Source organism: Zalophus californianus, chromosome 2 (assembly GCF_009762305.2).
Source record: "Zalophus californianus isolate mZalCal1 chromosome 2, mZalCal1.pri.v2, whole genome shotgun sequence".
Taxonomy (NCBI): domain Eukaryota; kingdom Metazoa; phylum Chordata; class Mammalia; order Carnivora; family Otariidae; genus Zalophus; species Zalophus californianus.
Window position 1 is genome coordinate 133,507,439 of NC_045596.1, and position 16,162 is coordinate 133,523,600.

General features: G+C 34.8%; 1 protein-coding gene across 1 annotated transcript in view; it reads left to right on the forward strand.

The window, feature by feature from the left end:
• The window catches only part of RXFP1 (relaxin family peptide receptor 1), a 60,269-nt gene extending 44,578 nt beyond the window's left edge, over window positions 1-15,691 (forward strand). The window contains exons 11-18 of the mRNA XM_027599133.1: window positions 2,302-2,373; window positions 3,435-3,506; window positions 6,734-6,805; window positions 7,697-7,768; window positions 9,570-9,799; window positions 12,094-12,504; window positions 13,237-13,455; window positions 15,346-15,691. Coding sequence (XP_027454934.1) covers window positions 2,302-2,373; window positions 3,435-3,506; window positions 6,734-6,805; window positions 7,697-7,768; window positions 9,570-9,799; window positions 12,094-12,504; window positions 13,237-13,455; window positions 15,346-15,647 — 1,450 coding nt within the window. The 3' untranslated portion in view covers window positions 15,648-15,691. The remainder of the gene's footprint in view (window positions 1-2,301; window positions 2,374-3,434; window positions 3,507-6,733; window positions 6,806-7,696; window positions 7,769-9,569; window positions 9,800-12,093; window positions 12,505-13,236; window positions 13,456-15,345) is intronic.
• Window positions 15,692-16,162: the final 471 nt, after the last annotated feature.

A 16,162-nucleotide genomic window follows, 5' to 3' on the forward strand; every position in this document is an offset into this window, starting at 1 on the left:
GAAGTGATGTTAAATATCTTTACAAACAAAATTAATCATTTATATGAACATAAGTTAGCATAAACATGCACAGCAATTATGGTAAATGTTCACTTATGACTTGAGGTTTTCTGAAACTGAAGTGCATTGGCAAAATTATTGAAGTTCACACCAAGCTTCATCAAGATTCACAACATGCATGGATCATCACAACAGTACTCTATTTATGAGATCTGTTTTTCTCACACTTAAATAATACCCATTTTAATGGAAGGAAATTTTCATTGACCACCTAAAATCTCTCCTTGGATCTCAGTCGAGAAACACTAAGTTAGTCTTAATCTGTAAGAATGTTTGCCCTTTGCAAATTATTACTGTAAAGATTGTGGAAAAAAGTTAATTACAACCAGAATTTTTTAAAATACCGCAGAATATCTACACCCTTGAAGATATAATTGTGGACACCAGGATAAACTTTAGAATGTTATTGAGTATAATTTCTCCTTACGTCTTTCTGGCCTATTTTAAACTCACACTGATTTTTCCATGAAAGCGAAGGAGGCTGGAGCTTCTTTCAATATAAAAACACAACTTCCTCATTTATGGGTTATTCTTTTAGAACAGTGCTTTCCAAACTGTGGGTTGAAAGTCACAAGTGGGTGATGAAAGCAATATGGTGTCTTCCGACTTGCTTTTTTAATGAAACAAAGTTTAATTGAATTGAATAGAAGTATCAGAATGCAGTTCAGATAATTAAATGTACTGTTTCTTGAGTCTTGGGTTCTGTGGGTGTATGCTATGTCCCAATGTTTTTAAGAGCAGTTACCAGGGGAAAACTTTGAAAACCACTATACTAGAATCCTTCTGGAAACATCCCAGAACCCATCTTGAAATCCATACTAGAAACATAATACTAGGACCTCTGTGTACAGGCAATGCAAGAGCTATTGCTGATACAACAAAAATTTTCCTCCAATATGCATCCCCCATTCCAATGGGTTCAAGCCACTAAGATGTTTGAACTCTTGCACAGTGAGCTCAGCAGTCTTCAGGTGCGGGATGCTTTATATCAGTCATGCAAAACAGTTCCTACTAACTGCCCAAAAGAAACCAAACTGCACCTGAAGGACATCGACCAAAACTTGCAACTTCTTTGCTGTTCTACTTTTATTTGTTCTTAAAGAAGCCTCTGTATGAGGAAATCATTTTTGAGTTCCCTCTTGGCAGGGGCTTGTGCTTTTCTGGTCTAGGGATACTGGCAGGAGGTGGTAATGGTTTGGAGAGCTGAGAGAAAATAAATACTTCAAGATGGAACAAGGCCAGCCTTTGAGAATATCACACATTTAAAGAATTGGAAACATTTTAAGACTTTTTTAAAAAGATCTTATTTATTTACTTGTCAGAGAGAAAGAGAGCACAAGCAGGGGAACTGCAGGTACAGGGAGAAGACGGCTCCCCGCTGGGCAAATAACTCCATATAGGGCTCGATCCCAGAGCCCTGGGATCATGACCTGAGCCGAAGACAGGCGCTTAATGGCCTGAGCCACCCAGGCCACGGGATTTTAACACTTTTCCATGAGTTACTCCTTTATGCTGGCTCATAATACATGAGATCAGTGCAGAAATGTACTGGTCAAGAAATACATACAGTCTGTGGGGCAACTGGGTGGCTCAGTCCGTTAAGCATCTGTCTTCGGCTCAGGGCATGATCTCAGGGTCCTGGGATTGAGCCCAGAGTGGGGGCTCCCTGCTCAGCTGGGAGCCGGCTTGTGCGCTCTTGCTCTGTCAAATAAATGAATCTTAAAAAAAAAAAAAAAAGTAATTACATACAGTCTGGTTCAACATCCCAAACTAGAGATCTTCTGAATTGGTCCAGTTTAGATTAGACATCCTTAGGCAACTCCACCCCAAGTCGCATCACCTAGCAGATGCGTATGAGTGCTACTGGGCGCGTGCGCGCGGGGTATTCTGTTAGAGACGCAGTAGGCGGACTGAAGAAGAGGCGACTCTAATCCAGTTCTCGGTGCTCTGCGGTGCATGAAATTCAGTCTGTATTCTCAAGAATTCACATTTTCACTATTTCCCTTGCAGAGTTCTTCCCTACCTCACTTAAAAATTTGAATAATATTTTATTTTTATCATCATTGAAAGACTTGAGAAATTTAAAACTAAAATTAGACTGGGTAAGTAACCATACCAAAAATACATGATGTGAAAATGCACTATATATAATTTTTTTTTTCCGGTTGTTAATCTTCCCTCCAAAAACTCATTTATCTCTTACCTCAAGGAGCCACAACATATTTTTCTTTTCACTTTCAGGGTAATGAGGAAAAACAAAATTAATCACCTAAATCAAAATACTTTTGCACCTCTCCAGAAGCTAGATGAATTGTAAGTTTGATAAGACTTTTGTTTGTATGGTTTTAGTTCAAACTTGTTACACATATATGCTTTTATACATTTGAGAAATATTTATCTCTTTTCCTAGCATTATTTGTATGTACTTTGAGCCATAAATGAACTCTATATAGCTTACAAAAATACACATTAAAAATATATATACATATATACAATAACTATTTGAGGAAAATGAGATAAAGGAAACATAGCTACAAAGAAATAATAAAGTCAGGGTAAATTTAATAAATAAAATACATCCTACATCACTCTGTCCCACTGCTAGAGAGGAACAGTGCATTTGTTTTTAAGTTTCTTAAAGAGTTAGGATTCAGAGACTATAAGATAAAAAGACATACTTTGCTAATTCTGGAAATAAAAGATAATCTTGGATCCACAAAGAAATTAGACATCCTTGGATAACATCCCAACCTATAATAATGGAAGAGACACATAAGTTAAATCAACTGTCTATACTGTCCTTTTTTTAAGATCAGTGACCCAGTTCCAAAGGGCATTAAAACAGCGCTCCTATAAACCAAAGCTTTATGGCCCGAGCACATAGTAGCTGATTATCAGAATAAAATATATGTTGGGCAATGGATGAAGTACATGTCCTTCAGACAATTTTTTTATGTTTTACTATTAATTTTCTCAACTGGATTTTGCTAAAGTTTGGGCTAGCCACTACAGTCGACCCTTGAACAACTTGGGTTTGAACTGTGCAAAAATTAAGGCTCCAAATCATATTCCTACTCTAATGTAAAAGGAAGAAAGGAATGAAGGGAAGGGGAAAAGAGGCACAACACATACATTAATTAAATTAGAAAATAAAAAAATATCAGCAAGCATTTGTCTCTGAAGAAGTGATGAAATGGGATAAATTATTTTTATATTTTCCCATTACACTCGCTTTTCTAAAACTTTTAGACTTCTGGTAATTAATGTAACTAACAGCACTGTTAAAAAGTTGTATAATCATTTCCTAACAAATTACAGAACAATGAATAAAGTCTTAAGAAACTGATATGACATGGTTGCAATTATTTCCCCAGGGATTTAGGAAGTAATAAGATTGAAAATCTTCCACCGCAAGTATTTAAGGATCTGAAGGAGCTCTCACAATTGTAAGACCGATACTAATTTTGTCGTTTCACTTCTTTGTTTGTTTTAATGTCTTTTATCTTTTAAACTGTAATAACATACATAACACAAAATTTAGCATTTTAACCATTTTAAATGTACAGTTCAGTGATATTAAGTACATTCATGTTGTACAACCATCTCCACCATCCATCTCCAGAACTTTTTCATCCTCCCAAACTGAACCTCCATACCTATTAAACAATATCTCCTCATCACCTCCCCTGACCAGCATCTCTGTTCTGTTTTTATTAATTTGACTATGCTAGGTACCCCATATAGATGGAATCATTCAATAGTTGACCTTTTGTGACTGGCTTATTTCACTTAGCATAATGTCTTCAAGGTGCATACGTTTTGTAGCATGTGTCAGAATTTCTGGATATTATTCTGAATAATAGCATTAATTCATAATATTATTCTAAATAGTAATTCACTATATATAGTGACGTATATATGTAAATATACATATATATATATGTCACATTGTGTTTATCCATTCATCCATTAATGGACACTTGGGTTCCTTCCACCTTTTAGCTATTGTTAGTAATGCTGCTCTGAACATGGGTGTACAAATATCTGTTTGAGACCTTTCTTTGAATCCTTTTCAGTATATAGCCCCAGAAGTAAAATTGCTGGATCATACGGTAATTCCATGTTAACTTTTTGAGGAAACAGCACACTGATTTCCACACCATTTCACATTCTACTAGCAGTGCACGGGTGTTCCAATTTCTCTACATCTTCAACAACACTTGTTCTTTTCTATCTTGGGGGGTTATATTCATCCTAATGGATGTGAAATGTCATTGTGGTTTTGATTTGCATTTCCCTAATGGTTAATGATATTGAACATCTTTTCATGGGCTTATTGGCCATATATCTTCTTTGGAGAAGTGTCTATTCAAGTCTTTTGCCCATCTTTTTAATTGGGTTGATTTCTGTTGTTGAATTGTAGGAATTCTTTATATATTTTAGATATTAAATCCTTTTCAGATATATGATTTGCAAGTATTTTCTTCTATTCAGTAAATTGCCCTTACACTGTTGATAGTCTCCTTTGACATACAAAATTTTTTAATTTACATGTAGTCAAATTTTTCTATTTTGTTGTCATTGCCTATGCTTATGGTGTTGTATACAAGAAATCATTGCTTAATCCAGTGACCTGAAGCTTTTCCCCTATGTTTTTTTTCCTAAGAGTTTTATAGTTTTATATTTAGGTCTTTGATCCACTTTGTGTTAATTTTATACATGATGTAAGGTAAGTTCTAAGTTCATTCTTTTGTATGTGGATAGCAGTCTGGTTTTCCCAGCTCTATTTGTTGAAAAGACTGTCCTTTCCCCCACTGAACAGTCTTGACACCATATATACAAGGGTTTATTCCTTTGCTGTCTATCCTATTCCATTGGTCTATATACTTGTCTTTGTAACAGTACTACCCGGTTCTGATTACTGTAGCTTTGTAATAAGTTTTGAAATTAGGAAGTGTTAAGCCTCCAGCTCTGTTCTTTTTCAAAATGACTTTAGCTATTCAAGCTCCTGTGAGATTCCATGCAAATTTCAGAATGGATTTTTCTCTCTATGCCAGAAGTATTAGGATTGTGACAGAGATTGCACTGAATCAATGGGTCATTTTGGGGAGTATTGACATCTTTTTTTTTAACATGTATTTATTTATTTTAGAGAGAGAGCACGGGAGTGGAGGGAGGGAGAGAGAGAATCTTAAGCAGACTCTGCACTCAGTGTGGAGCCAGACACGGGCTCAATCCCAGGAGCTCAAGATCACAACCCTGAGATCAAGACCTGAGCCAAAACCAAGAGCTGGATGCTTAACCGAGTGCACCACCCAGGCGCCCGAGGGAGTTTGACATCTTGACAACATTAAGTCTTCTAATCCATAAACATACAGTGTCTTTCCTTTTAGTGGTGTCTTTTTAAATTTCTTTTGGCAACATTTTATTTTCAAACACAAGTCTTTCACTTCCTTGGTTAAGTTTATTCCTAAATATTTGATTCTGTTGATGCTATTGTAAATTGAATTACCTTTTGCATTTTCGTTTTGGATTGTTCATTGTTAGCGTATAAAAACACATTCAGTTTTTGTGTAGTGGTTTTGTATTTGGCAACTTTGCTACATTTAGTTATAAGTTCTAACAATTCTGTGTATATGTGTGAAATCTTTAGGGTTTTCTACATACAGTATCATGTCATATGTGAACAGAGATAATTTTACTTCTCCCTTTCAAATTTGAATGCTTTTTTTTTTTCCTTGCCTAATTACTCTGGCCAGACTTCCAATACTATGTTGAATAGAAGCAAAAGTGGTCATCCTGGTCTGATTACTGATTTTGTAGGAAAAGCTTTCAGCCTTTCACCATTGAGGATGATGTTAGCTGTGGGCTTTTCATATATGGCCGGTATTGTGTTCAGATAGTTTCTTTCTAGTCCTAGACTGTTGAGTCCACTTTATTTCTTTATACAACTCAATTTTCATTGTCATTCTTCCTCTCTTTCTACAATCACTGCCTCCCAGAAGCTTCCCCACTTAACTAACGATCTGACCTAGAATAAATTTCTCTAAGAGAATTTGCCCTGAGAAGCTCCCTTTAATCAATGATTTTTGTCTCAAGGTTTTTGGTTTTTTTTACAAAGATTCTGAAATTTTTTTTCTATCGAAATTGAGCTGCACTATAACTCTGGTCTCTATCTCTTTGTTCCCAGCTGTAGCCTTTTACTTTTCATTTCATGCCTCACAAATCATTAGCACAAATGTCACTCTTTGGCATAAGATTTATTGTAAAAAATATTCAGGATGATTCCATCAGTTCAAATTTTGACAAAATGAGATTGTTTTCCATTTAACTAAATGAGATCCTAGGCAAAAGGTGAAGTATGTGTGGTTTCTTGCAGAGCACCCTACTAATTCTATGGTGAAAGCCATTTCTTGACAAGTCCACTTTCATTCTTACGTTGTCTTCGCTCCCTCTCACTAACAAAATCATAGTGTTAATTAAGAGCCAGGCGCAATTCTAGGTGTTTTATCTCCATTAATTCGTTTAAATATTTGATGAACTCTGTAAGGCAAGTGCTGTTACTACACTTTTTTTGTTAATGTTTAAAAGTAATCTGGTCAACAGATAACACTTTCTCTTTACTTAAGCAGTTTCTAGAAATGACCTGTTGCTGCCTTTTTTTAAAAAACAGGAATCTTTCCCATAACCCAATCCAGAAAATTCAAGCAGATCAATTTGATTATCTTGTCAAACTCAAGTCTCTGTAAGTATATACCTATGGGGATAGTTTTATGATGAAATTGTTATTTATATACTAATAGCTAATAAATTTTATAAAATAAAATTTGTACACTCTTTCAAATCAGAAACTTTATTCCTGGGATACGCGTTAAACACCACGAAACCATATGAGTGCTCACTAGACTATGAACAAGAAGTTTTATCTTACATATTTATAAACTAAAAATCAGTTAATGATTTTACATTTTTCTGTAATCACCAGGAGCTTATATTAGATTGTTTGCTTTGATCTTCCGAAGGCAACTCTGCATATTCATTTCTCCATTAACACTGGTATCTAGGATTTTATTATAGCCCTTGTTATCCCAAAGATGCAATATTCTAGATTATATAAATCAGTACTTACACCACACACACCACACACACACACACACACACACACACACACACACACACACACACAAATCTGTTATGGTCTAAGAATTGCCTTTAAAATATAAGCTTCAGTTCATTTAATTTAAATGTTCTCTCAGTAAAATGGCATCTTATTAGAAAAAAATATATTATTTAAAAATTATTAGAAAAATGTCAAACCTCTCTGCTATTGTAATATTATCTAAAAGATAATGTGTGTTCATTTATTCCACAAACCCTTATTGAATAGTTACTATGCACAAAGCATGTGTTATGATTTATAAGGATCAAAAAAATTCAAATGGAGGAGATATTTGTGTAAAAATGTCAGAATCAAAAAGGAGTTGGGGAAGTAAGTGCATAGGGCAGGCTGAGTATTAATGTTTGGTTCACAATCGGTGTTAACTGACAGCATTTTATTAAACTGTCTTTCACAAAAACTCGTTTTATTACACCCTTGTAATATATGTTATTTTGATAATTAATTTGATATTTTTAGCAGCCTAGAAGGAATTGAAATTTCAAATATCCAACAAAGGATGTTTAGACCTCTAATGAATCTCTCTCACATGTAAGCAGATGTTTTTCTTGTTTTTCACCTTGATTTCAATCTTTTATGTTTCCATGTGCACTGTGCTAATACATCCATACCCAATGCATCCAATCTATCAGACTTTCTGCCGACTCATTTGCCTAAACAATATTATTCTTAAAGTGTTGCTATTGGATGGGATGATTTTTAGTGTTCCATGGTTTGGTAGAATCAAAGGTGATTTTTTAAATGTCAGAGAACATGAGTGTGGAGAGAACACACTCAGTCTTATAAGTTCTCCTTAGCTCTGATAACATTCATACATAGTGATATTTGTCTGATGAGCTAGTAATTCGCACACATGGTCTAAGTGTTACCAGATGAAGAAATAGGAACTTATATAAACAACACTAAATAACTGTAAGTAAATAATTGCTGTAAATGAGGAAAGTATGGAGAAATCCTCCTCAGTAAAAATTGCCGCCAATGTCAGGACATGATTGGAACAAGTGTGTATGGATAAAATAGCAAGCTTTGAAAAATCTTTCATTCAAACAGTGTGTATTATGGTACCATTGATTCCATGCTTTGGAAACATTTTTCTTTAATTGAATGCAGTCTTATAGCAGAGGTTAGAATGATCTCCGTGCCAGAGTAATTAAGTCTCAACAATTTAGAAAGTGTCATGTCAGCCAACACCACTCTATAATTTTGCTTATATTTTAAGTCTAACGCAGGACATTTCTTTTGTTTTCCATAACTCTTCAGAGAGATGCTTATAAAAGTTTCTTTAATTGCACACAACATATAACACTCGGACTAATGTAAGCCAAACGGAGTTTATTGGGAGAAAATGGTATACCTCATAAAACCCAAGAAACAACTCAAGGAACAGACTTGAACTGGGCAGAAACCATATCAGATCTAAAGGATTCAGGCAGCAAGAGTTAAAAACAGGACAATATACTGTAATTGTAATTGTCAAGCTTTTATCTTGTATTACTCCAACTCTCTAAACTGTAATGATTTATAATTTTTGCCAGAGTACATAGCGTTAGAGGCAAATAGATCTAATCTGAACTTCAATCAATTTCTACATTTATTAGAAAATTTCATAGCACATAATTTGCCTCCACTGAAGATTCATCTCCTCCTATGGTGATGCTAATAACTAGCTCATGGAGGTGATTTGAGAGTTGATTCCTGATACCTAGAAGATGCTCAATAAATGGTGTTGGTGTTGCTGGTAACACAGTAGTCATTACTGATTATCTGGGTAGTGTCCTCATCAACACGAGAGGTCTCTCTATTGATGAAAAAATTAACTGAACAAATATTTATTGACACCTTATTACATACCAAAATCTGGTCGAGAGATAAGCATGTGAACAGGCAGGTACAGCTCACATAATAACTTCTATAGTAGAAAAGCCTCGGAAGCCAGAGGAGAAAACATTTGGCTTCCTCTTCCCCTGAGGGCTGAAAAGATTAGTTGAAGCAAAAATAGGAGCTACGTAAACACTAAAAATCCAATAAAAGTTCCTTTAGATGGATTAATTCTCTTGATCCCATGCTAATGGTTTATTTATGTTTTGAGGCATGTCGCACACTTGTATATTCATGATGCCTATTTGCTGCTCTGACCCACATATTCTTTTGCAGTGAAATCAAGTTCACAAGAATTAAAATGTAAACCTTTAGTATCCTTAATGTTTTACATGACGTGAGGCTCATATTAAGACATTTTCTTTCTACTGAGAAAATGTAGAAAAGAAATATGAATGTATAGTGGCACTGAATTAAATTTAAAATCTTATTTAACTTTCTCTTTGTGCATCAGATATTTTAAGAAATTCCAGTACTGTGGGTATGCACCCCATGTTCGCAGCTGTAAACCAAACACTGATGGGATCTCATCTCTAGAAAACCTCTTGGCAAACATTATTCAGAGAGTGTTTGTCTGGGTTGTATCTGCAGTTACATGCTTTGGAAACATCTTTGTCATTTGTATGAGACCTTATATCAGGTCTGAGAACAAGCTACATGCCATGTCAATCATTTCTCTCTGCTGTGAGTATTTCCTGATTGAAGAAGAATTATAGTTTTGAAATACATAAAAGCACTGGTATTAGAAAATAAGTAAACAGAGTGGTAGAATTACAAGATTTTACATTTTTCTCCTTTTTGCTTATATGTTGTTTTCACATTCACTGTAATGAAAATAAAATAACTTTGGTGAGAAGGAAACTAAGTATTTTAAACAGGAAAATTCAATTACCTTACACAGATTAATGAAGCTCTTGTTTATTAGTTTTGTCTCATAAAGAATATCTCGTTCGTTAGTTTTCTTCTCTGAGGGCATGTTTTGTTAAAGCATATAAACTCTTCTACTATGAATAAAATGGCAACTTTTCACGGTCACATTTTTACACTCAGAATTGTATTTACTTTTTTGTTTGCATGTATGGATTATAGATATTGACTTAACTGATAGCTGTTTTTCTGGTTTCTGCGCTACTAAAATCTCTTCCATTCATAATTTGAAATATTTGAATAAGAAAATGTTTTTACATAGTATTAAATTTTTTAAAGTTTTTGAAATGTGACTGCAGAGTACTGTGTTAAATAAGGACTACAAAGGAAAATAAGCAAGAAACCAGTGGTCGCTCAGGCTGTTCATAGTGTGGGTCAAGTGGCCTACAATGTATCCATACTTTCTCCAGCGAGTATCAATTTACATGATGTTTTGCTTTATGTGTGCTGTCCATTTCTTCCCCCCCTCATTCAAAGTTTAATGTTTGTTTTATTCATTGCAAGCTACCTAAGAAATAGAAGTCAGAAATTGGTTACTACTTTGTATTGTTAATTACAAAATTTTGAGTATGCTCAATTTCTCTGGTGAAGGCTAGAATATAACTTCAGTGTTTTAAGGATTAGGGACAGCTTTATGATTTATACAGTGAAGTGATTTCAGAAACCTTGTGTAGAATGCCTGTGTAGTCAAAAAATCTCACCTACTCTCTGATATGAAATGTTTGCTTAAAAAGCAAAATCACCAAATAGTGCATCACATTAACTGATTTGGGGGATGGGGGAGCCTAAAAAGAGACAGAGAAAGATGTAAAAATGAGAAGAGAGAATCAGAGAGAACAGGTTTGCTTAGACCAGCTCTGGGTAAATAACTCAAGCCCTTCAAAATTGTACTGACTATAGAGCACTTTTTTTTTTTTAAGGTTTTATTTATTTATATGAGAGAGAGAGCAAGAGAATACAAGCAGGGGGAGTGGTAGAGGAGAGGGAGAAGCAGGTTCCCCGGTGAACAGGGAGCCCCATGTGGGGCTCTATCTCATGACCCAGGGATCATGACCTGAACTGAAGGCAGATGTTAACTGACTGAGCCACCCAGGTACCCCTATAGAGCTCTTCTTAATTATTCATATCTTCTAAAGTATAGACCCCAAAATTCATAGTCATTAGTCTATCACAACAACTTCTGAATTATTTCCTCTAGGATTTTGGATAATATCCTTAGTTTGTTAAGCTAGGAGCATATTTCAGCAGAAGAGGTGATCCAAATAATAACATCCTTATATTGGTCCCTAATCGAATGCTCAACATAATTGCATTTTTTTAAAGATTTTATTTATTTATTTGAGAGAGAGAGTGAGCACAAGCAGGAGGAGTGGCAGGCAGAGGGAGAAGCAGACTCCCCACTGAGCAGGGAGCCTGACTCTGGACTCAATCCCAGGACCTTGGGATCATGACCTGAGCCAAAGGCAGACACCTAACCGACTGAGCTACTCAGGCGCCCCTCAACATAATTGCATTTTATCCATTTACTCAACAACACCTCTAGGTGATGAGACCAGAATGGAAAACAAAACAGACAAAATCCCTGCTCACACAGACTTGAAAATTTTAAAAAACAGAGGAAATGATTACATAATTAGCTATAGAGGGTGCTATAAGAGTGGTTTTTTTTTTTTTAAGATTTTATTCATTTATTTGAGACAGAGACAATGAGAGATAGAGAGCATGAGAGGGAGGAGGGTCAGAGGGAGAAGCAGACTCCCCGCCGAGCAGGGAGCCCGATGCGGGACTCGATCCCGGGACTCCAGGATCATGACCTGAGCCGAAGGCAGTCGCTTAACCAACTGAGCCACCCAGGCGCCCAAGAGTGGTTTTTGAAGAGAGTTGCTGAAGAGGTCCTTACCCATAAATGAACTGTTAGAATAAAAAGTACCTCCTCCCAAGATGGAAGTAAATTAGGCATTTTTCGCTAATACTAAAAATAATACCGCTTATTGTTAATTCCATTATACCTATTTATTTCTCTAAATTTGCAACATCTACTGATCCTATAGGTGCTGATTGCCTAATGGGAATATATCTGTTTCTGATTGGAGCCTTTGACCTAAAGTTTCGTGGAGAATACAACAAGCATGCGCAGCTGTGGATGGAGAGTATTCACTGTCAGCTTGTGGGATCTTTGGCCATTCTGTCCACTGAAGTATCAGTGTTACTTCTAACATTTCTGACACTGGAAAAATATATCTGCATTGTCTATCCTTTTAGGTTTTTAAGACCTAGAAAATGCAGAACAATTACAGTTCTGATTCTTATTTGGATTGCTGGGTTTATAGTGGCTCTCATTCCATTGACCAATAAGGAATTTTTCAAAAACTACTATGGCACCAATGGAGTGTGTTTCCCTCTTCATTCAGAAGATACCGGAAGTACTGGAGCCCAGATTTATTCAGTGACAATTTTTCTTGGTGAGAAACTCTGGATTATAAGTCCTTTTATTTAATGACTAGAATAAATCATAATGTCAGTCTCATTATTTCTTCTAATGTTTATAAATTTTTATTTCAGATCTTCTAACCAGTTTTTCTCACTGACATTGGGATGGATTCTGTCAGAATATCCCTAAAGGGATTTTTTGCCCTGAATGACCACTTTATCATATAAATTCCAACATGCTCCTTAATAAAAGACAAAACAGTAAATACTTGTATCTTGTGCAGTCACCCTAATAATACTAAATAAAACATATTTTAACCCTTTGCACTTATAATATGAAAAAATTCAAAATAGCCACACAAGTCTTTGCCTTGAAAATAGACATAAAAGTGTTTTTCTCTTGTAAAAAATATTCTCCGGGGGAGGGTAAAGAAAAAAAAAAAATATATATATATATATTCTCAAAGTATAACTTAAACTAATTGAATGATTTAAAAAAATTATAAAGATTAATTTAAAAGACCCAGGATAGTCATTGAATCACTATAATCTCATTTTAATATGCCATTTTTAAATTAAAATTCCTTTATTCCTCATTAGTTCAACATTACTTCAAACTTTTAAAAAATTCATTATTTTTGTGTACCTTAGTAATTCTTATGAAGAACAAAAAAACATATTCATGTTCAAACAGCTAAGAGTATGTGTGTTTGTTTTGAAAGGATGCTAATACACATCAATAATAATCTTTACATTCTAAACAGGTGTTAACTTGGCGGCATTTATCATCATAGTCTTTTCCTATGGAAGCATGTTTTACAGCGTTCATCAAAGTGCCATAACAGCAACTGAAATACGGAATCAAGTTAAAAAAGAGATGATCCTTGCCAAACGGTTTTTCTTTATTGTATTTACTGATGCATTATGCTGGATACCCATTTTTGTACTGAAATTTCTTTCATTGCTTCAGGTAGAAATACCAGGTACAACGTTTTTTTTCTTTCTGTAAAAAATTAATAAGTCTGTCTCTGCAGTGTTCCTCTAAGAAAGAAAATTAAGATCCTTAACACCAACTCATTTTAAGAATTGTAAGTCAGAGTTATATGTACTTCAGGCTCTGTTCATCAATCAAAAGTTTACTGGGAGGAAACTGTTCAGTTATTTCCGTAAATGCCTAAAACACAATTATTATTGGAACAAAGTAACGACTCAAATAAATAACACTCTGTGTTCTGTAATTCTGATAATGCCATGCTTAAGATGACCAAACAGGTAAAAATGATTGTCGAATATTTACTTCATTTTTTTTCTTTTTTTTACTTCATTGTTTTTGGGAACATAAGACATTTTTCTTCCCAGGTTACATAGCAATTTAGAGAACATTACCCCAGAGTGTGAGAGATGATTGAAGAATGCATTCTTGGTATTTAAAAATAATGTACATCACACTCATTAGGATAGCTACTATCAAAAACACAGAAAATAACACAAACTGGTGAGGATTTGGAGAAATTGTAGCTCTTATGCATCACTGGTAAGGAGCTGCTATAGAAAACAGCGTGGTGGTTCCTCAAAAAATTAAACCTAGAAATACTATATGACCCAACAATTCTAATTCTGGGAATTAAAGGAATTAAAAGCAAGAACTCACACAGACATTGGTACACCCATGTTCATAGCAGCATTATTCACGGGAGCCAAACGCTGGAAATAACCCAAGTGTCCATCAGTGGATGCATGGATAAACGAAGTGTGTTATACACACAAAATGGTTTATTACTCAGCTTTATAAAGGGAGGAAATTCTGAAACATGGTATGACATGAATGGACCTTAAAGACATCATGTTAAGTGAAATAAGCCAGTCACAAAGGGAAAATATTGTATGATTCCACTGTATGAGGTAACTAGAGTAGTCAAATTCATAGAGACAGAAAGTTTGTGAATGTGTTGTCAGGGGTTGGGAGGAGAAGGGAATGAAGAGTTATTGTTTAATAGATATGTAGTTTCCATTGGGGAAGATGAAAAAGTTCTGGAGATGGATGGTGGTGATGGTTGCACAACACTATGAATATACTTATTACCACTGAATGGCACACTTAAAAATGATTAAAATGGTAAATTTTATGTTATGTATATTTTATCACAACAAAAAATGTGCAAAATGCTGTTAATTATAAGGATAGTGCAGTATATATTCACATTTTTAAAAGTTATAAACATACAATTTTAATTTTGTTTTATCCTGTGATTGGTGGTAATAGTATCTTACATTTTATAAACAACAAAGAGGGAAAATAGCATCAATTAAATTATAATAACAAATCTGAGTTTTTGGTAGTTACCTATGTACTATAGTGATTTTTAAGATAAGTTTAGCCAGCAATGTTTTTACTGAAATAAATATCTAGTCAAAAGTCTAAAAATGCATACCTATTTTTAAAACCAAAGAAATAGCAGAACTCTATCTATATATTTTGAGAAACACTATATGTACTATCCAGCAATTAAAATATTGGAAAAGGTATAATTTGAATGCTAAATGATACTGCTTTTCCTAAAATGGAATCATATCACAATGATATGCAATCACTTGGTGGAAAATGTTTCTACCTAATGGAATACTTTTATGGGTGTATTCAAGAAAAGCTACTTAGCAAAGAACCCCGTTTTTTTGCAGCACCAGCACTCCCCTCAAACACTGGCACCCTGGAAAGACATCCTGGAAACACATTAGACTTGGTATTTAATTATGTGACATCAAAGGGAAAAAATTGAGACTCAAAAGGGGGCTGGGGGAGAAACAAGGGAAAGCGGTTTCTGTACCTTGTAAACATCCCTGAACACTAAAGCTACTGCATTTTTCTCTTCTAGGTACCATAACCTCTTGGGTAGTGATCTTTATTCTGCCTATCAACAGTGCTTTGAACCCAATTCTGTATACTCTGACCACAAGACCATTCAAAGAAATGATCCATCAGTTTTGGTATAACTACAGACAAAGAAGATCTATTGACAGCAAAGGAAGTCAGAAAACATATGCTCCATCATTCATCTGGGTAGAAATGTGGCCACTGCAAGAGATACCATCTGAGTTAATAAAGCCAGCTCTTTTCACAGACCCCTGTGAATTGTCACTAATTTCTCAATCAACTAGACTCAATTCCTATTCATAACTGACTCTGAAACCCATTGCTATGCAGAGAATATTGTGGGATGCTTCACGATGGATTTATTAGTATAAAATGAATGCCACAAAATTAATAATTTATAATGGCTAAGATAAAGCTATTACAAGGACATGAGGTTATTTTTGAAAAATCAAAGTGATGGGGGCCCGTACAAAGGGAAATAAATTATATCGATAATGTGTATATATTAGTACATATTTTGCATAAGAAATTAAGAGAAATCTACTTCAGAAAGATTTATTCATTCTTTTACCACACATTTATTGAGTACCCATTATGCACGTAGCACTGCAGTAAATTTCTGGAAGTGCACAGCATAGAACGTTTTCAATTTGCAATGTCAAATTATGTGTAGCTGCAACAGAATATACAAAGGCCATTTGCAGTTCTTAGTTTAAGGTAGAGCTTTGTCTGTCATGCATATCAGCAAAACAATAATCATGGACACTTGTAAATAAAGGTTTAAGGTTTTGGAATACTCAATATAATGAAAAATGAGG